This window comes from Podarcis liolepis (genome assembly GCF_965112155.1).
Source record: "Podarcis liolepis genome assembly, chromosome: 15".
NCBI classification, from domain to species: domain Eukaryota; kingdom Metazoa; phylum Chordata; class Lepidosauria; order Squamata; family Lacertidae; genus Podarcis; species Podarcis liolepis.
The window spans coordinates 9,672,616-9,695,037 of NC_139566.1; the positions used below are offsets into that span (position 1 = coordinate 9,672,616).

Consider the following 22,422-nt stretch of genomic DNA (forward strand, 5'->3'; position numbering starts at 1 on the left):
GAAAATCCACCTGCTGGGAGTGCGAGCGCCACCACACCGATCCGCCCGGGGGAGTTTATCACCCCCCTCCCAGGCATGACGCCCAGGGTGGACCGCACCCTCCACACACCTCTTGCGACATCCCCTGGGCCTAGGAAGAATCTGTCAGGCCAGATAGAGATGGAGAGTTGCACCTGACTTCCAGACCTGAGATGTTCCCCACCCCTGGTCTAAAAATACCTGTTCCCTCCCGCAAAACCAGTCTCTCTTGCCGATTGCCAGATCCTCTTCCTTTGCCCTCATTAATCACCCTCTTGGGCTCTTTAATGTCTCTGACCTTGGAAACTTGGTTTTAATTAGTGACTCAGTTTCCCTCCAAGCTCTGCCAGTAGGCGTGGGGAACCTTTCCCAGCCAATAAAGATGGCTGCCATCTTTGTCCTCGGCCCACACAACTCTGCATACCATCCTACAGAAGTGCCAAGAGGCAAACTTCAAAAATAAAACCTGTATATTCCACCTAGTGTCCATTTCTTTAAATATAACCTTTACAAAATGTATGCGATACCAAAATCATTCCCATGCGTCTACTCTCCCTTCCCCCCTCCCCAAGATTTCTTTTTTCTTTTATTTCAGAATTCAAAGTTACATTTGATCTCTCAAGGGTTATAATCCTTATTCTACAATACAAATGACTTTCTGCTCATCCTCAAAGTTACAGTTGCATACAATTGTGTCTTAAAATCCCATCATTTCCAGTTTCATCCTCTTTAACAGGTTTCTCGATATATTCTGCTATTTCCTGCCTTAAACTTCAAATCCTGCTGTGGACTTTGGGTGTGTGGAAAATTATTTTTTAGAATAGACTAGAAAAAGTTTTCTCTCCTCATTGAAAGATTCTGGATTTGTATCTCTGTCAGAGTTGTCAGTCTTGCCATCTCTGCATATTCTGTGATCTACTCTTAAACAGAACTTCGTTGGAGACGATTCCCTGAGCTGCTTAATATAAAGCTTGAGATGAAAGCAAGTGTTCAGTTAGGAAGAAAAAGGCAGGAAGAAACAATCTGTCAACCAACATTTCCCCTTGACCAGAGTGCGGCCATTTTGTTTGTACCGCCAAATCCCTGGCTGAGATGTTCCCATCTTTCTGACCGGGCCAGGTTATGTTTTCGTGTTCTTTGTGTGTCTGTGTGTTGTGTACACAAGAAAGGGAAAATTGGTACACAGGACAGTTTGTGCACTACCACACCTGAAGTGACACCCTCAGTGGACCACAAAAAAAGGATATTGTAGAGCGAGGACAGGTTCAGGAAAGGGCAAGCGGAACCATCAAGGGCATGGATAGGCAACTAAGGCCCGGGGGCTGGATCCGGCCCAATCACCTTCTAAATCTGACCCTCAGACGGTCTGGGAATCAGTGTGTTTTTACATGAGTAGAATGTGTCCTTTTATTTAAAATGCATCTCTGGGTTATTTGTGGGGCATAGGAATTCATTACTTTTTTTTCAAAATCTAGTCCAGCCCCCCACAAGGTTTGAGGGACAGTGGACCAGCCCCCTGCTGAAAAAGTTTGCTGATCAAGGGGATGGAGAGGTGTTCCTGTGAGGAAAAGTTGCAAAGTTTAGGACTTTATAGTTTAGAGAAAGGGCAGGTAAGCGATGACACGATAGAAGTTAACAAAATTACACCATGCATGGAGAAAGTAGATAGAGAAACGTTTTTCTCCCTCTCTTCTCGTAACACTAGAATGTAAAAAAAAAAAAGAAAGTATACTACTATATAATAAAAAATACACCCAAGCGGTTTATTGCAATAAAAGCATAAAACCGTACAATAAAACCATTAAAAGGTCAAAAACTGTTGGTCAATACAGATAAGAGATAAAATTGTTAAACTGTGGGACTCACTGCCACAAGAGTGATGGCCACTAACCCAGATAGCTTTCAAAGAGGATTGGACAAATTCATGGAAACTGTCTTCATGGCTTCTAGTTACAGCTGCTGTGCTCTTTGTGCTGGCCTGGGACTCGGGCTCGGAACCAGAGGAGTCTCAGTCTGCACCGGATCCTGGAGCCCTGGCTCCAGATGCGGGGATTACCTCGTTGCCTTCAGCTGGGCCGTCACTTACAGCAGCTCTGCTACCGGTTGGGTCAGGGGAGGCTGAGGCGGCCTCTGGGTCTAGTAACCCACCGACGTCTCCCGAGCTGCAGAGACTGAGGTCTGAGAGAAGGAGAGACCTGAGAACTCGCAGGAGGAGTGCTCACCTTTGGGCGAGACAGGGAGGTGAGTCGCCAGGGGATCAGGACTGGCCATTACCCCGACAAAGATAAAAAGCTGTCGGACTCTGCCCCAGGTTGCGGGAGCAACATTGCTGTATGCCAGATCCTGCCTGAGATCCTGTACAGTCATATCTCGGGTTAAAGTTGCTTCAGGTTTAGCGTTTTCGGGTTGCGCTCCATGGCAACCCGAGAGTAACGGAACACATTACTTCCGGGATTCGCTGCTCGCGCATTCACAGACGCTCAAAATGACGTCACGTGCGTGCGCAGAAGCAGTAAATTGTGACCTGCACATACGCAGGTTGCATTCTGCTCTGGATGCGAACGGGGCTCCAGAACACAGTGGCGTAGCGTGGGGGGTGCAGGGGGGGCCGGCCGCACCGGGCGCAACATCTGGGGGCTAGGGTTAGGGGGCGCAAATCCACGGGTTAGGGGGCGCAAATCCACGGTTAGGGGGCGCAAATTACTTGCCTTGCCCCGGGTGCTGACAACCCACGCTACGCCACTGCCAGAACGGATCCCGTTTGCATCCAGAGGTACCACTGTATCTGTCCTTGCCTGGTTTCCTGCCTTGGCCCTGTCGGACTGACTCCTAGCGGAACCTTTGGATTCTGGACTGGTCCTGGACTACGTTTCATGGGTTACCCGCGGGCCCAGCACACTCTTCCTCCACAGTTTGAGGCAGCGACACTTCTGAATACCAGTTGCTGGAAACCAGTTGCTGGGTTCGAATCCTGCTTACAGGTTTCCCACTGGGGCATTTGTCTAGCGAGAACAGGGATGCTGGACAAGGAGAGGGGCGGCTGCTGGCCTGCTCCACCTGGCTCTCTCTCCCTACGCTATTGCAAGGGCATGTGCAAAACTCCAGCGCAGCCTCACCGTGCCAGTAGCACTGGCATATGGGTCAAGCACGCCTTTTGCTCCTGACAACAGGGGTCATAATTCCAACTCTGGGGAGAGGCTGGTGCCGGAGGGATCCATGCCCTTTTTCCTCGCCTGCACGCTGCCGTTCTCCCTTCTTACATAACTTCCCCGGGCATTTAAGCAACGAGTTCCGAGAATAATTAGTTATTATCACCGGTAGCCCGAGAGCAGCTCCCATGCAGCTACGCGCACCTCTGTATTTCTGATCTGCCTGCGGAAAGCTTTCTCTCCCGGCTGGCGATGATTTACACCCGCTTCTTAGCCAAAGCACAAGCCTGCCTCCGTCTCCGCAGCCTCCTCCTCCGCCAGTGCCTCGCAGAGCTCCTGGGGGTCTTCATGCTGATCGTAAGTTGCAAATATCTGCTGGTTTGGGGGCAGGGGAAACAGTAGATGGCGAAGCACCTGCAGCTTAGGGATAGGACATCTGTCTTGCATGCAGAAGGCTCCAGATTCAGTCCAGTCAGAGCTGGGGAGAGGGCCCCCACCCTGAATTAAGCCCTGGAGAGCTACTGGCAGTCAGTGTCAACAATGCTAAGCTACAAGAATAAGTCTGAGCTATGGTTACCAGATATTTTTCAAGGAATCTAGGGACACTTTAAAAAAATAAATCATGCTTTATTATTTTAGGAAATGGGTTGCCCAGAGTTCTTGACCTTTTTTGGGGGGAACCCCAAAGTTGCTGGGTGTGCACCTCGTCACAAGGCAGATAAGCCCATCTAAGGTAAAGGTAAAGGGACCCCTGACCATTAGGTCCAGTCGTGACCGACTGGGGTTGCAGCGCTCATCTCGCTTTATAAGCCAAGGGAGCCGGCGTACAGCTTCCGGGTCATGTGGCCAGCAGGACTAAGCCACTTCTGATGAACCAGAGCAGCGCACGGAAACGCCGTTTACCTTCCCGCCGGAGTGGTACCTATTTAACTACTTGCACTTTGACATGCTTTCAAACTGCTAGGTTGGCAGGAGCAGGGACCGAGCAACGGAAGCTCACCCCGTCGCGGGGATTCGAACCGCCGACCTTCTGATTGGCAAGTCCTAGGCCCATCTACAAACTCACAAATGCCCCCCCAAAAAGAGGTTTGGGGGGGAGAGAGAGATTGAGTAAAGGCACTCGCTGGTCTTGGGAAAACAAACATTAAAATACACACACAAAGCTCTGTCTCTCTCTGTCTCGCAATGCAGAGCAGCTCTTTTCTACGCTTCTCTTCCTCTTCTTCACCACCTCAGCGCCTCGCTCGCCTCCCCCCAACTTGGGTGCACAGAGCCCACAGCAGAAGAGCGCTGCAGGCTCTGCGCGATTTCGGGGCGAGTGTTGATCAAGGAAGCAAGCCGGAAGGAAGCTCTCCTGCCTCGGTTTAAATAGCCCCCCCCCCCAGCCAGCGGATTGGCTGGCTGGGACTTTGACGTGGCCGGGACCTCCAGTGCTGCCTCGCCGCCCTGGCACCCACCATATTGCCTCACCAGAAGTCCCCAGGCATAAATCCGGGGACAGATTTGTGAATCCGGGGACGTCTGGTAACCCTAGTCTGAGCTGGTAAGGTAAAGGGACCCCTGACCATTAGGTCCAGTCGTGACCGACTCTGGGGTTGCGACGCTCATCTCGCTTTACTGGCCGAGGGAGCCGGCGTACAGCTTCCGGGTCATGTGGCCAGCGTGACTAAGCTGCTTCTGGTGAACCAGAGCTGCCGACGGAAATGCCATTTACCTTCCCGCTGGAGCGGTACCTATTTATCTACTTGCACTTTGACGTGCTTTCGAACTGCTAGGTGGGCAGGAGCTGGTACACAATCCCTATGTTGCAGAGAAGGGCTGGCGTTTGCTTAGCAGTAGAGCACCTGTTTTTTCCAGATTCAAACCCTGAAAACTCCAGGCAGGGCTGGGAGACTCTCCCTGTCTGAAAACCCTGGAGAGCTGCTGCCTGCCAGTGTAGACAGTACTGAGCTAGATGGGCCCAATCGTCTCACTTGGAAGAAGGTGGCTTGCTATGTTCCTGTTTAAGTTTGACTTCTGTGTAGAGCTATGAGGGCTGTAACCATAGAACTGAAGAATTCGAAGGGACCCTGAGAGTCGTCCAACGCCCTGCAATACAGGAATCTCAGTTAGGTCATACATGACAGATGGCCATCCGACCTCTGTTTAAAAACCTCCAAGGAAGGAGAGCCCACTGCCGCCTTTAAAGGAAGTCCGCTCCACGGCTGAACAGCTCTTACTGTCAGAAAGTTCCCTCCTGATGTTTGTGGCGATCACACACAGGGCCCCCGGACGTTTGACGGTCTGTTGACCCTGTGCCGCCACTGTGACTGCTTTTTCCGCTGCCACCACCCCGTATCTCACGGGGACACACGGAGTCCAGTCAGTTGTTAACATAAACAAATAATCAAGTTTATTTTTAAATGGAGGAACAAGCTTATGGTTACGGTTACTTTTTCTTGGCAGTTTCCTATTCTTAGTTCCTAACAACTCCAAACTGATTATTCCAACTAACTATCTGACTCCACCTAACAATTCCTCTCACTCTCTCACAATGCAACTCTACCAACCCACACCTAAATCTCCCTCTTCCTTCTTCAACTCCCAAACCTCAACTCTCAACTCAACTCCCAAACCTCACAATTTCATTTCTTGTAACTTAAAGCCATTGGTTTACGTCCAAAGAGGAGAAAACAGGCTTGCTCCATCCTTCTATGTGACAGTCCTGCAGATATCGAAAGATGGCTATCATATCTCCTCTCAGTCTCTACCAGGCTAAACATACCCAATTCCCTCAACCGTTCCTCATAAGGCCCTTGATCATCATCATCTCTTCTGCAAACCTTCCAGCTTCTCAATCTCCTTCTCAAATTGTGGCTCCCAGAATTGAACTCAGGACTCCAGGTCTGACCAAGGCAGAATAGAATGGGACTATTACTGTATTTTTTGCTCTATAACACGCAACAGACCATAACACGCACGTAGTTTTTAGAGGAGGAAAACAAGAAAAAAAATATTCTAAACGAAATAGTGGATATATGATTTTTGTGGTTCATGCTGTGGCCACAGACATGTGATCTGACAGTGAGTTTGGAGTAGCCCAATGCAAAAACCCTGAGGATCCATGTGGATCCATGCTTTGTAACCACGGAGGAGGGAAGGAAGGGGAACCATGGATCCTCTGCTCACGACTGCAGCAGATCGCCACCCGCAGGCATTCGCTCCATAACACGCACAGACATTTCCCCTTACTTTCTAGGAGGAAAAAAGTGAGTGTTATGGTGCAAAAAATACGGTACTTCCCTTGATCTGGACACTCGACTTCTGTTGATGCAGCCTAGAATAGCATTAGCTTTTTTTGCTGCTGCATCACACTGTTGACTCATGTTCATCTTGTGGTCTACTAAAACCCCTGGATCCTTTTCACTTGTACCTGCCTGTGGACTGTCTCGCCAGAGTGGTGCATGCTCTAGTTATCTCCTGCTTGGACTACTGCAACGCGCTCTACGTGGGGCTACCTTTGAAGGTGCCCCAGAAACTGCATTTAATCCAGAATGCGGCAGCTAGACTGGTGACTCGGAGTGGCCGCCAAGACCACATAACATTGGTCTTGAAAGACCTACATTGGCTCCCATTATATTTCCGAGCACAATTCAAAGTGTTGGTGCTGACCTTTCAAGCCCTAAACAGCCTTGGTCCAGAATACCTGAAGGAGTGTCTCCACCTCCATCGTTCTGCCTGGACACTGAGGTCCAGCGCTGAGGGCCTTCTGGCGGTTCCCTCACTGTGAGAAACCAAGTTACAGGGAACCAGGCAGAGGGCCTTCTCGGTAGTGGCGCCCACCCTGTGGAACGCCCTCCCATCAGATGTGAAGGAAATAAGCAGCTATCTTATCTTTAAAAGACATCTGAAGGCAGCCCTGTTTAGGGAAGTTTTTAATATTTAATGCTTTATTGTTTATTGTTTTTAACACTCGAATGGGAGCCGCCCAGAGTGGCTGGGGAAAGTCAGCCAGATGGGCGGGGTATAAATAATAAATTACTACTACTACTACTACTACTGGCAAGCCAGGTGTCCGCCATCTTATATTTGTACAGCTGGTTCTTCCTGCCTAAGTTCAGAATCTTAACATTTGTCCCCATTGAAATCCATTTTGTTAGGTTGAGTCCAGTTCTCCAATCTGTCAATGCCATGTCGAAACCCGATTCTGTCTTCAGTGACATTGGCTACCCTTCCCAGTTTGGTACCATCTGCTTAGTTGATGAGCATCCCCTGAGTGCCTTCATCTGAAGAAGTGTGCATGCACACGAAAGCTCATACCAAGAACTAACTTAGTTGGTCTTTAAGGTGCTACTGGAAGGAATTTTTTATTTCATCCAAGGTGTTTATAAAGACATCAAAGGGCCCAGGAGCGACCCCGCGTGGCATGCCGCCATTGTCACTTTTCCCAGGATGATGGAGAACCATTCGTGAGCCGTCTTTGGGTTCTGTCAGTCAACCAGCTACAAATCCATCTAATGGTTATCTCGTCCAGTTCACATTTTACCAGCTTCTCTGCAAAAATATTATGGGGGACTTTGTCAAAAGCCTAACTGAAATCAAGGTACACTTATGTCCACAGTATTCCTATGATCCACGAAACCTGTAATTATCAATAACAGAAACGAGAATAATCTGCCATGACTTGTTTTTGAGAAACCCATGCTCCCGGCATCCTTTCCCGATTGCTCACCAGCCAATTATCTGTTTAATTAACCGTTCTGGGATCTTCCCTGGTATCGGTGTCTAGATGACTAGTCAGTGGCGGCATGTCAGCTCCCTATCACATCTTCCCATCTTTCCTACCTGAAACCTGACCTCAAGAGCTCAGGCGCATGTTGGCCTTTGCTGGGAGTGTAAATGATTTAAATACAGGAGTCCACCATGACAACACACACACAACCAGCTCCCCAAACAGAATCCAAAACTGCAGCCCCGAGGATTCTCTGACTTCCTCCCTGCTAATCCATCACCAACTAAAAAGAAAACTTGAAGACCTTGTTATCACCCAGGAAACAATAGGAGTTCATCAGTTTAATTAAGTATTAATTAGGAAGATTAAGGTGTTTTTTTATGTATGTAAATTTGCTTTTTCTTTTTTATTTTTTCCTGTATTTTCTTCTTTTCTTGTTTCTTAATTGTTTTTTCTTTAATTTTCTTTTTGTAGTATGAGATTGTAAATTCTTTGTAAATTCTATGTATGTGTGTGTAATTTAAATTAATAAAAATTATAAAAAAGGAGTTCATCGGTTGCCCTAGGTGATATTAATGCTCTTGCTGCCGCACGCCACTGCAGACTGGCTGTTTGCAACATCTGGATCAGAGTTTTGTCTCTGAAGACATGCTTTTAGGAATGGGGTTCCTGTCTGGCTACCTGTCACGCTTTGATGTCTTGCTGTTAATGCTGGACCTGCCTTCATGGGCAATGGGTGCTTAACTGCATTGCACCTGACCCTGGAGTGGGCGAGCCAGAGGGGCAAAGTTCAGGGTCCAAAAGGCTTGTTTTCCACCTCTTCTGGAATGCAAAAAATAGTTCTAGAGTTCAGGTTCCCTTGCTTGGAAGGTGTTTCAGGGAGATAACCTGGGCACTCCTCTCCTCATTTGAAATAGTAGTAGTAGTAGTAGTAGTAGTAGTAGTAATAATAATAATAATAAATAGGTTCCTCACTAAGCCTCTTCACCCCATGCTCTTTACTCAGAAGTAAGCCCCCCCCCTGATTTTGCTGGTGTGTAACAATGCGGGTGGCGCTGTGGTCTAAACCACTGAGCCTAGAGCTTGCCAATCAGAACGTCGGCGGTTCGAATCCCCACGACGGTGGTGAGCTCCCGTTGCTCGGTCCCAGCTCCTGCCAACCTAGCAGTTCAAAAGCATGTCAAAGTCAAGTAGATAAATAGGTACCACTCTGGCGGGAAGGTAAACGGTGTTTTCGTGCGCTGCTCTGGTTTGCCAGAAGTGGCTTAGTCATGCTGGCCACATGACCCGGAAGCTGTACGCCGGCTCCCCCGGCCAATAAGGCGAGATGAGCGCCACAATCCCAGAGTCGTTCGCAGCTGGACTTAACAGTCAGGGGTTCCTTCACCTTTACGTTTAACTTCCTTGCCAGCGACTGCACTCCTCAGATTCGTTTTTTTGCACTGCTTCTCCTAATAGGTGCATTTTTAAAGCTTTAATTTTGGAGCGGTGGTTTGTCTGGGGTTTTGAAAGATACCAGTTTCCACACCGTTTCAGAGCGTTCCGATTGGATCAATTCGACTTCAAATACAAAATCCTGCCCCACGACCGATGTTCCGATGGGTTGGCAGTGACGCTTGGAGGATGGGTGGCAGTCAGTGGATTGAGGTTGAATCCTGAAAAGACAGAAGTATGATTTCTGGGAGACAGGGAGCAGGCAGGTGGGGGCAAGGGACTCCCTAGTCCTGATTAAACAATGATTTGACGTTTGGAAGACATCAGAAGGCGGCGCTGTTCAGAGAAGATTTTAATGGTTGATGTTTGAGTGTGTTTTGTTGGGAGCAGCCCAGAGTGACTTGGCCGACCTGGTCAGATGGGTGGCATATAAATATTAAAATTATTATCATTTATTACAGACTCCGTAGGGTGCAACTTCCAACGCTCTTCTTTCTAGGTACATTTTTATCACTTTGCCAGCTGGCAACCAAAATCCAGGACCCCATAGGCCAGTGGTGGTGAACCTATGGCACGCTTGCCAGAAAGGGCACTCGGAGCCCTCTCTGTGGTCACGTGCGCCGTCGCCCCAGCAGAGTCCAGTTCTGGGCACAACAGTTCAAGAAGGACACTGACAAACTGGAACGTGTCCAGAGGAGGGCAACCAAAATGGTCAAAGGCCTGGAAACGATGCCTTATGAGGAACGGCTAAGGGAGCTGGGCATGTTTAGCCTGGAGAAGAGGAGGTTAAGGGGTGATATGATAGCCATGTTCAAATATATAAAAGGATGTCACATAGAGGAGGGAGAAAGGTTGTTTTCTGCTGCTCCAGAGAAGCGGACACGGAGCAATGGTTCCAAACTACAAGAAAGAAGATTCCACCTAAACATTAGGAAGAACTTCCTGACAGTAAGAGCTGTTTGACAGTGGAATTTGCTGCCAAGGAGTGTGGTGGAGTCTCCTCCTTTGGAGGTCTTTAAGCAGAGGCTTGACAACCCTATGTCAGGAGTGCTCTGATGGTGTTTCCTGCTTGGCAGGGGGTTGGACTCGATGGCCCTTGTCGTCTCTTCTAACTGTAGGATTCTATGATAGCTGTAGCTTCCGTGCCGGGGGTGGCACTAGGGCCTGGTGAGTGAATGAGAGGCTGAGCAGACTTTTGATGCACCAGGGCCTCCTGCCAGTCTGTTTTTCCTACTCAGGAGTAAGCCGCCTTGAGTTCAGCATGGCTTAACTCCCAGGTCAGTAAGCAACCTAAGAAGGGGTTTACATGTTCGCTGGGCTTTCTTGCGGAAGCCAACAAGATAAATTCATTCTGTGCGATCAAACAGCAGCCAAAGAAATGGCAAAATAATAATAATAATAATAATAATAATAATAATAATAATAATAATAATAATGCCCTGCCCATCTGGATAGGTTTATTTATTTATTCATATTTGTATGTGCACACGCAGACAATCATTATTATCTCATATTAAAAATTGGGAGAGGGAGGCTCTTCGTACACCCTCCAGTGTACACTAGTGGCCAAAATTGTGAAACCTTCTGGGGAAAATGTACAGTCATACCTCATGTTATGTCCGCTTCATGTTATGTTCTTTCAGGTTATGTCCCGCGGCGACCCGGAAGTACTGGAAAGGGTTACTTCCGGGTTTCACCGCTCATGCATGTGCAGATGCTCAAAATGACATCACGTGCATGCGCAGAAGCGGCGAATCGCAACCAGCACATATGCAGACGTGCTGCTGCGGGTTGTGCTCTTTTCATGTTGCGAACGGGCCTCCGGAACGGATCCCGTTCACAAACAGAGGTACCACTTTATTTCCGAGGTTTGATGGCTCATTAACACCACTTAGTTTTGGAGTAATACTTGTGCTTCCCCCCCCCCTGTGGTGACACAGGGGGACGCATACTCCTAAACATTTTGCGAATTTAACGGGACAAGAAATTCACTGTCTTTATTTCCCTCGATTTGAACTGTATTTATTTTTCCCTGGTGGTGATTTTCTTGAGCCAAAACGAGAGTGCCCCTAAACATTTTTTAAGAAAGAAAGCACTGAGTTATGCCATAAAATTATATACTGATGGAAAGATAATTTATTGAAGACCGTAATGCAGTAGCTTTTATGAAGGATTTTTTATTACAACAGCAGTCATGAAGAAGAAACATGAAACACATGGGGGGGGGGGAAATGAGATATACAGATTAAATTGCCATGTTGGCACTTGGCAATAAATAAGTGGGTTTGGGGCTGCAATTTGGGCACCCGATCTCTAAAAGTTTCGCCATCGCTACCATAGCCCATCGCTTCCACCCCATGACCATCAAAAAAAGGAAGATGATTGGCGCCAGGGTAAACAAGGTTCCCATCACCACCTGGGAGGGACAACGTGGGCATGATACAGGAGTGTTGACCCAGGGCAAAGATTCTCCCAAAGGTCTTTTCCCTCATTCTTTTCTCTCTCTCTCTTTCCCAGGTGATTACTCTGAGCGCATCTGCGCAGGCCACCACCAGCGAAGGGACGAAGGGTGGCTATTTTAGCTCAGCCCTAGCAGGTGGAATTGCTGTGATGGTAGCCATCCACGTTTCGGGAGGAGTTTCCGGTGAGAAAGGGGAGGTTCTCTCGTGCACAAGCCCGGGGGATGGGGCAGGCACTTGGTCCAGGCATCGCTCAAAATTTCGGGCAATTGTGGGGGAGAGCTGCAGTGTTTATCTCCTTATAAAAAGGTAAAGGGACCCCTGACCATTAGGTCCAGCCGTGGCCGACTCTGGGGTTGCGGCGCTCATCTCGCTTTACTGGCCGAGGGACCCGGCGTACATGTGGCCAGCTTGACTAAGCCGCTTCTGGCAAACCAGAGCAGCGCACGGAAAGGCCGTTTACCTTCCTGCCGGAGTGGTACATATTTATCTACTTGCACTTTGACGTGCTTTGGAACTGCTAGGTGGGCAGGAGCTGGGACCGAGCAATGGCAGCAAGCCCTAGGCTCTGTGCTTTAGACCACAGTGCCACCTGCGTCCCTCTCACCTCCAGTAAAGATAGAGGTAAAGGTAAAGGGGACCCCTGACCATTAGGTCCAGTCGTTACCGACTCTGGGGTTGCGGCGCTCATCTCGCTTTACTGGCCGAGGGAGCCAGCGTACAGCTTCCAGCTCATGTGGCCAGCATGACTAAGTGAACCAGAACAATCGCACGGAAATGCCATTTACCTTCCCGCCGGAGCGGTACCTATTTATCTACTTGCACTCTGACGTGCTTTTGAACTGCTAGGTCAGCAGGAGCAGGGACCGAGCAACGGGAGTTCACCCCATCACGGGGATTCGAATCGCCGACCTTCTGATCGGCAAGCCCTAGGCTCTGTGGTTTAACCCACAGCGCCACCCGCGTCCCTACTATCTATAAATCCTTTTAAAAAAAGAAGCAGCAGCAGCAAATTTCATAGTTTATTTTGTTTTGCAAAGGCAAGGGCACAAGTTAAGCCTGGAAAATCTGAGCAGTGCCGGATTTATGTATAAGCTAATCAAGCTATAGCTCAGGGCCCCACTCTCTTGGGGGCACCCAAAAAAAATTAAAGGAGAAAAAACCTGGATGTACATTTCCAAAATATGAGAAAAAAGAAATATAATAAAACCTACAGTACATACAGCAACAGTGGAAAATGGCATTAGATACCTATGAGGTCCCTAAATTACCATATAGCATATATTCAACACATAAAACAGGGACAATTTGTTGTTGACAAAGGGCAGCTGGACATATAAAGGGCCCATTGCCTTCAGTAGCTTAGGGCCTCATCAAACCCAAATCCGACCCTGAATCTGAGGCGCAGAATACAGTGTTGAACTCAGCCTGTAGTTTGCTGATCGTAGCGGCTTTCTAGCTGTTTTGTTTTCGAATATGCAAGTTGCTAGTCCTTAGTGTTGGAACAGAATTTAGGCTTGAAACTGTGCGGGTTAGAAAGATCAGAAGTGGAAAACCTACCTCTGTGGCTCTTTCTGAAACAATACCGTAGCCAAGACACGACCATCCTTTGAAATTCTCTGCCTGTTTCTGAATTTTGTATATGAATTTTGTATATGATTTTGCCTGATAGAGACATATTTTTCAATATGGGTAAATATTTTTATTCAAAGGTTTTCAAAATGGGCAAGCATCCTCCAACACTTCTCTGATGAAAATAGGGATGTCCTATTTCCATAATGATAATTTTACTATTTATACACACCCAACTGTCTTGCCTCAGCCACTCTGGGCAGCTTCCAACATGTATTAAAACATAATAAAACATTAAACATAAAAAACCTTCCCTATACAAGATTGCCTTCAGACGACTCGGGGGTCAGATAACTCCATACCCGCCAACATTTCTCCGGTGAAAATAGGGACATCCTAAGGAAAAGTGGGACATTCCAGGATCAAATCAAAATGGCTTCTCTAAATCAGGGACGTCCCTGGAAAATGGGGACATTTGGAAGGTGTGTCCATAGTAACAAACAATAAGCAGATTCACAACGCAGCTGTTGCAATAATGAACAAGCATATAAACTTTAAAGAGTCCTTCCAGAAAGTCCCATGGGCTGATGGAGGAGTTATAGTTCGGCTAGATTTATTCACATAAGAAATTAAAGCAACACCTTATATTGTCAAAGTCATCTTCTTTTTATCCTTTGGAGCCTTTCATCTTAACAGAGACATCTTTGCAGAGCCACCTTCCCTAACGTGCTATTATATGCACGTTTTACCCAGGTGTATACGGGACATGGGTGGTGCTGTGGTCTAAACCACAGAGCCTAGGGCTTGCCGATCAGAAGGTCGGCAATTCGAATCCCCGCGATGGGGTGAGCTCCCATTGCTCAGTCCCTGCTCCTGCCCACCTAGCAGTCCGAAAGCACGTCAAAGTGCAAGTAGATAAATAGGTACCGCTCCGGCGGGAAGGTAAACGGCGTTTCCGTGCGCTGCTCTGGTTCGCCAGAAATGGCTTAGTCATGCTGGCCACATGACTCGGAAGCTGTACGCCGGCTCCCTCAGCCAATAAAGCAAGATTAGCGCCGCAACCCCAGAGTCGGCCACGACTGGACCTAGTGGTCCCTTTACCTTTACCTTACCCCTGTGTATGCATTTTTGTACACGCGGCTTAGCTGCATTGCAAAATGTGGCGAAGCACAAACTTCAGAGGATGGCTGCGTCCCAGTTTTGTGCATTGTTTCAGAAAATGCACATGAAGTTGTTGAAGGCCCGCATCAGATTTCTTCTCTGTCACTTATGGGGATGCTTGCTGGGGATTGGGCCGCTCCTGCTTCCCTGGTCCTTCCTCTGAAAAGACCTCACTTTCCAGACCTGGGGAAGCCACGTGGAGGTGCTTGCCAAATATTTATTCTCCGGGGATTGATTTCTGTCGACTGCAAGCTCCTTATCGCCTCTGGTCCCTGTTATCTCTGCCAACCTTAGCTCCCGGAGCTATGACTCAGCCACCTTATGACCAGCTACCAGTAATTATTATTAACCCCGATAGCTCAATGGAGCCTCCATGGCCAGTGCCATTGTACCTGCTGAGGCTCTGGTGCAGGGAACAAACATTTGGGTTTCAAAGGGCTGTTTCCATCAAGTCCTGGTAGGGAGTTTTACCAAGAGGCATTGGGTGGCCGGAGGCTGTGTCCATTAGGGGGCATGGGACACTCCTCTGCCAGCCTCGGTCTGCAGCCCCTTTCCTACTTGCAATCGGTCCAGGGAGTGCCCCTGCCTGCCAGCTCCCTCCTCTTGCTCTTTCTTAGTCTCAGTTTTGCCCCTTGTAGAACTCAGAAGGGAAGAGGAGGAGGAGGAGGATGGGGCAAATCTAGAATTAGCTGGCCCTGCCTGTCATTGGCTCTGGCGCCACCTGCTGTTAGGCTCCCTGCCTTCCACCCTACCAGTCTCCAATGGGCACTAGTTTTTGACATGCTTAGTTCCCTCTGCCTGGGGCTGATTTGCACCACTACTCAGAAGAAGAGGTGAGTGTAGTATTATCTATACCATGGGTAGGCAAACTAAGGGCTGGGGGCCGGATCCGGCCCAATCGCCTTCTAAATCCGGACCACAGACAGTCCAGGAATCAGCATGTTTTTACATGAATAGAATGTGTCCTTTTATTTAAAATGCATCTCTGGGTTATTTGTGGGGCATAGGAATTCGTTCATAGCCCAGCCCCCCCCCCCAAGGTCTAAGAAACAGTGGACCTGTATAGGCCTGAAACGATGGGTGAACTCTCACAAGCGGAGAGGCGCCTACCCCTCACAGAGCTACAATTCACAGCGCCCTGAACGAACTGTGGTTCCCAGGATTCTTTAGGGGGAATAAAAAGGTAGAAGGTAAAGGGACCCCTGATCATTAGGTCCAGTCGTGAGTGACTCTGGGGTTGCGGCGCTCATCTCGCTTTATTGGCCGAGGGAGCCAGCGTACAGCAGGTCATGTGGCCAGCATGACCAAGCTGCTTCTGGTGAACCAGAGCAGCGTAGGATACGCCGTTTACCTTCCCGCCGGAGCGGTACCTATTTATTTACTTGCACTGGTGTGCTTTCGAACTGCTAGGTTGGCAGGAGCAGGGACCGAGCAACAGGAGCTCACCCCGTCACAGGGATTCAAACCACCAACCTTCTGATCAGCAAGTCCTAGGCTCTGTGGTTTAACCCACAGCGCCACCCACGTCCCTTTAGGGGGAATAATTTGCTTTAAATATACAGTATGGTGTGTATGTGCAGCCTAAGTTCCTAGTCCTGCAAAGGGCATGTGCAAAGTGCAATTTCAGAAGCGAGAGAACATACGGAACAGGATTTCAAACACGGGGGTCGGTAGAGCATGAGACTCATGACCTCAGGGTTGTGCATTCGAGCCCCACATTGAGCTAAAAATATTCTTGCATCGCAGGGGAGGTGGACTAGATGTGTCTCTATGACTCTATGATTCTACAATTCTACGATTCTCTCTCTCTCTTACAGGAGGGCACTTAAATCCAGCCTTTACGCTCACCATGTGTCTGCTTGGCCAATGCCCCTGGTGGAAACTCCCCATCTTCTCTGTTGTTCAGACTATGGGAGCCTTTTTGGGCGCAGGCACCGTCTACATGCTTTATTACGGTAACGTTATCTCCCAGAGTTTTCACAATGGGGAAAATAAAAGGCGCATTTCAAGCTCGGCTTATGACACATTCCCCTGCCTCGCCGTGTCTGTATTCATTGACTCTGCCCAGCTCATCTTCTGCTGATGTAAAAGCCAGTCTTTGGGTTAAAGATATACCAGATATACTAGAAAAGCCATAATTGCGCTGCGAAGTTTGCTATTGACGCTCAAAAGCATTCCTTGGCAGCCGTAGGGTATGAAATGGCAAGTGGTGAGGCTCACTGCATATTTATTCATTTACTTAAAATGCTTCTGCCGTAGGAACATGGGTAGGCAAACTAAGGCCCGGGGGCCGGATCCAGCCCAACCGCCTTCTAAATCCGGCCTGCAGGAAGTCTGGGAATCAGTGTGTTTTTGCATGAGTAGAACATGTCCTTTTATTTCAAATGCATCTCTGGGTTATTTGTGGGGCATAGGAATTCGTTCATATTTCCTCCCCCCCAAAAAGTCTAGTCCAGCCCCCCACAAGGTCTGAGGGACAGTGGACCGGCCCCCTGCTGAAAAAGTTTGCTGACCCCTGCGTAAGAACGATGACACGTAGGGAGAAAAAATCCCTGCCTGCAGGCTTTCAATCTAAAGAGACACAGCAGAAAAGGAAAAAGCGTTGAGAAGGGGAGAGGATGAACAAAAATGCATTGGAATCAGATGCCGAAGTTACATGGTAGTCCTTATAATGACCAGTTGGGAATGTAAACTGGTCAGGAATCACATGAAAGTGGATTCTCAGCTGAACTGACGGAGCAGGGCTGCTGCTCTCTTTTCCCCCTTTGGCTTCTCTTCCTATAAAGCTAAGCCTCATGGCCACTGGCTTTTCTCTCCGCAGACGCCATCCACAGCTATAGCAACGGGACCCTTGCAGTCACCGGACCCCGTGAAACCGCCTCCATCTTTGCCACCTACCCAGCTCCCTACCTGTCACTTGGCAATGGCTTCTTCGACCAGGTAGGGCCAGCCGTCCCTAGAACTCCCAGCGCTGCCCAGAGACGGAAGCATCCTTCGCTCAGGGCGATGCATCCCATATGTCCAATTGCTCTGCCGCTGCTCCATTCATTTGCCGTGGCTCAGTGGTTAGAGCACCAGACTTGCATGCAGAAGGTCCCAGGTTCAATCCCGGCACCTCCAAGTGCGAGGAGTAATAATAATAATAATAATAATAATAATAATAATAATACAGTGGTACCTCGGGTTACAGACGCTTCAGGTTACAGACACTTCAGGTTACAGACACTCCGCTAACCCAGAAATAGTACCTTAGGTTAAGAACTTTGCTTCAGGATGAGAACAGAAATCGCGTGGCAGCAGTGGGAGGCCCCATTAGCTAAAGTGGTACCTCAAGTTAAGAACAGTTTCTTCTTAAGAACGGACTTCTGGAACAAATTAAGGTCTTAACCTGAGGTACCACTGTAACAATAATAATAATAATAATCATAATTTATTATTTATACCCAACCCATCTGGCTGGGTTTCCCCAGCCACTCTGGGCAGCTTCCAGCAAAATATTAAAATACAATAATTCTTCAAATATTAAAAGCTTCCCTAAACAGGGCTGCCTTCAGGTGTCTTCTAAAAGTCAGATAGTTGTTTATTTCTTTGGCATCTGGTGGGAGGGCGTTCCACAGGGCGGGCGCCACCACCGAGAAGGCCCTTCTCAGACTGGTGCTGAGTCTCCGGGGCCTGGATAAACGAATAGGCTGGTCTCTGGTGGTTTCCGATGCCCCTGTGCTTTGGTTGATGTCCTGTCCTCCCTCCACCCTCTTCCCCTCATCAGGTCCTGGGCACCGGGGTGCTGATATTGGGCATCCTGGCCATTATCGACTCCCGCAACAGGCGCATCCCACATGGACTGGAGCCCATCGCGGCGGGCTTGCTGGTCACTGCTCTCGGCTTGGCAATGGGAGCCAACTGTATGTGCGCCATTAACCCAGCCCGGGACCTGGGCCCACGACTCTTCACCTACCTGGCCGGATGGGGGCCTCAGGTGTTCAGGTGAGTGCGCGAGGGGCGAGGAGGCGGCGCCCAGTTGCATGTGTGTGTGTGTGTGTGTCAGGGACTGGGGAATGGTGGAGACCTTCTCCCCAGCCTGACCTTTCCAGAGAAGAAGGTGACAATTCAGAATTGCTACAGGGGGTTGAAGGAGGTCACAGCTCAGAGGCCGATGAGGGGGGAAAGCTGGGAAATAATGGGAGAGGAGGAAGAAGAAGACGCGCCAGAGGGGCGATAGCTGACGGACACAGTGTCTTTAGAAAGCATTCCAGACCCACTGTCACAGTCTGGTTCACGGGCGATCGACGTCCCAGCAGGGGACTTCAGGACCGGGGGCAAGATGGCAGGGTGGGAGCAGGAATGGGGGTCCAGAAGCCAGGAGTCGGGAAGCCAAGGGTCCGAGGGTCAGGAAGCCAGGAGTCACGAAGTCAGGGGTCTGAGGATCAAGAAGCAAGGAGTCAAGGAGCCAAACGCAGCAAGGCAGTAAACGTGTTGCTGTGGCAAAGAGCCGAAGGGAAATGCTGACCCTTATATCCCTTCCCGGCTCTTGCCCCCAGGTGCTGTGAGTTACCAATTGACCTCACCTGTGCGGCCGCGCCTTGCCTCTTCAGAACAAACTTAGGAAGGCCCCAGTCCTGCAAAGTCCTACTGGTCACAGGGCCTGGCTCCTGCACACACACCTAACACTAACCTTCTCCTAGAACCTGGCGAGACTTGAAAGTAGGAGAGCAAAGAGCTCAAAGGCAAAGGGCACCTTTCACCACCTGTAGTGGTGATGCGTGATGGGAGAGAGGGAGGGGGTGGAGACTCACTCGGGGCAATACCATTATTCCAAGAGGCTGCCTTTCCAAGCCCCTCTCTGTGAATATTGAATAAGAAGCAGTTGGTAGGGACTTTTCCCTGTCCTGATCCTCAGCCACCTGACAACATACAAGGTCTCTTTGTGCTGATGAGCAGGGCAGGTAAAGGTAATGGGACCCGTGACTGTTAAGTCCAGTTGTGACTGACTCTGGGGTTGCAGCGCTCATCTCGCTTTATTGGCCGAGGGAGCCGGCGTACAGCTTCCGGGTCATGTGGCCAGCATGACTAAGCCACTTCTGGCCAACCAGAGCAGCGCATGGAAACGCTGTTTACCTTCCCACCGGAGAGGTACCTATTTATCTACTTGCACTTTGACGTGCTTTCGAACTGCTAGGTTGGCAGGAGCAGGGACTGAGCAACGGGAGCTCACCCTGTCATGGGGATTCGAACCGCCGACCTTCTGATCGGCAAGTCCTAGGCTCTGTGGTTTAACCCACAGCGCCACCTGCGTCCCTGAGCAGGGCAGAGCAATGGTCGATTTGGAGGGTCCACAGCCATGCCCCCTGTAGGGAGGTTTCCATAGAAAGCCACTGCTGGGATAGCTCAGTCAGTAGAGCATTAGGCTCTGAATCTCAGGGTTGTGGGTTTGAGACCCACCTTGGGGGGAAAAATAAAAAAATTAACCCTGCATTGCAGGGGCTTGGACTGACGTGCAGGGTCCCTTCCAACTCTGTGATGCTATGATTCTGTGACACACTCACCTCCTTTCCAAATTGTCTCCACACGGCTCCATCTCTGCCACCAGTCACCACTCTGCTTTATCTTTCCAGTGCTGGAAACTACTGGTGCTGGGTTCCGGTCGTGGCTCCGATGGTGGGGGCCACCATTGGGACGGCTCTGTATGAGCTCGGGGTGGAGTTTCACCACCTGCCGTCCCAGGACGAGGAAGAGACCTTGACCGCCAAGAAGCATCACCCAGGGACAGAAAAGGATACGGAGATCTCGATTTATGCCGTGAATAAATACGCAGAGGATTGGACAGGCGGGAGTACAGGAAACCCCCCGGACGGGGGCCATAACAAATTGGAAACTTCAAGTTCCTTTTGAAATGGGACAGGCGCCGGAAGAGGCGAGAGACTTAATCCTTTCGTTTTTATATATTGGATGGAGTTGTTGCTGTTGGTTTTGTGGCTGATGTAGGTCTCTGGGTGTGTGAATTCCACACAAAAGAGCGATGTTTTGGAATGACAAAGGACCGCTTTCCCCCATAGATTAAGGTTACCAGACATCCCCGTTTCCTGGGGACAGTCACCGGATTTACAAATCAGTTCCCATACAAAATCCACTGAATCCCCGGATTCATTGAAAAAAAATATCTGGTAACCTTACCATAGATGAACTTTATCGCTTGCTAAAATCATCACCTGAGGTCGTGCGCAGAATGACTCCCACCTTTGGGGATTATACAATGGCAGCAACCAGAGACGGGGCCTTTTTTGTGGTGGCACCACTGCGGAACGACCACTCTTGAAATATTTGCTCAGTGCCTACTTTTTTTATTGTATTGGGGGAGGAAGGCTCTATCCTGCAGGGCAGGGGCTGTCATGGTTTCACCCTAAAGAATTCTGGGAACTGTAGTTCTATTCCCTTCCCAGAACAACATTTGACAGAGTGGTTCAGCAATTCATCCATCTTTGCAGTGAACTCTGGGAATTGTAGCTCCGTGAGGGGAGTCTCCGAACAACGCTCAGCAACCAGAGCAAACTACAGCTCCCAGAATTATTTGGAGGGAAGCCATGACTGTTTTAAGCGGTATCATAGCACTTTAAATGTGTTTTGTGAATATGGCCTTAATACACAGCGTTACGGTTGCGGAACATGACAGGAAGGAGGATGGGGATGAAACTAGAATGAGTTGACTTAGCCACTCATTGCCTCTGGCGCCACCTGCTGTCAGGCTCCCTACCTTCTGCCCCACTAGCCCCAATGAGCACCAGCCACCATTGGCTGGGGAAGGCTGCCAATCACCATAGACCAAGAGGAAGTGGCTGCCTTCCTCCTATTCCCATCAGCCGTAGCCAATAGGGCCAATGGTCAGGGATGATGGGAGTTGTAGTCCAGTAGCGTCTGGAGATACGCAGGTTTCCCCCATTCCTGAGGCTAGACAATAGTGAGTTACATGGAGCAATGGTTTGCCTTGGCACAATGCAACTTACTTGACCTAATGCTGCTATGATGACTTGTGTTCTGTGTGTGTGTGTGTGTGTGTGTGTGTGTGTGTGTTCTGTTAATTTTATTCGATGTTTTCTTGCTGCTGTTCTGATGGATGAATTGTTTAAATGCTTTTTATCGATCGCTGTATTGTAACGAGATGAAAGGATGAAATAAAATGAAAAATGGTTTCTAAAATACGTAGGGTGCTGGGAAAAGCCCTCTAACACAGAGGTGGGAAACTTGGCCCCACTCTGTACATCGTTGAACTTCAGCTCCTACCTTCCCTGACCACTGGATCCCCAGCCCTGCTTTTTACCTCTGTGGGTACATTTAATATGTGATTCCTGATTGGTTGGGACGGGATTGTTCTAGGACAGCAAAAGAATCTGTTCCTGAGCTCCAACTCCCATCATCCCTGACCATTGGGCCACACTGCCTGGGGCTGATAGGAGTTGGAGTCCAACAGCTCCTGGACGGCCACAAGTTTCCCATCTCTGCTGTGACACAAAAGGCGTCTTAATTCTCTCCACCCCCGTCAGGTTTTGGCTCTCTCAGGTGCCGCACTCTGTATATGCTCAGAGGTGCTCTGTGGTTGTTAAACTGCATCTTTTAGAACCACATCCCAAAAGGGATTCCAAGGCTTAATCTGGGTGCAGGATGCAGACCAGGCTACACCTTGGAGTGTGTCAGGTGGCAGAGACCGAGAGCATGCCATGGGAGGGTGAAGAACAGTACCAACCTTTCTTCCAGAGCTGAATGGGTGCATTCCACAGCTAGGTCGAAAAACTAAACTACCGCAGCGCCGGGCAGTACCTTGAAAACCTGTCATTCTACATAACGACATAAGACATCAGGGGTTCCCTACCAAAGTCACACCCTTGCGAGGCTGCCGGTTGAGGAACAACAAATAGCAGCTCCACCC

General features: G+C 49.2%; 1 protein-coding gene across 2 annotated transcripts; it reads left to right on the plus strand.

Annotated features, from left to right (window-relative positions):
* The first annotated feature begins 3,196 nt into the window (after positions 1 to 3,196).
* AQP10 (aquaporin 10) lies at positions 3,197 to 21,695 on the plus strand. 2 transcript variants are annotated; one of them, XM_083477332.1, is made up of 6 exons: positions 3,197 to 3,524; positions 11,830 to 11,956; positions 16,322 to 16,459; positions 17,326 to 17,444; positions 18,271 to 18,488; positions 20,117 to 21,695. In XM_083477332.1, exons 1-6 carry the CDS (start codon positions 3,420 to 3,422, stop codon positions 20,391 to 20,393), a joined length of 984 nt encoding a protein of 327 aa, XP_083333458.1. In that variant the 5' UTR covers positions 3,197 to 3,419; the 3' UTR covers positions 20,394 to 21,695. The 2 variants fall into 2 exon arrangements, with proteins under 2 accessions (XP_083333458.1, XP_083333459.1); XM_083477333.1 differs by lacking the exon at positions 3,197 to 3,524 and adding an exon at positions 10,779 to 11,161.
* Positions 21,696 to 22,422: the final 727 nt, after the last annotated feature.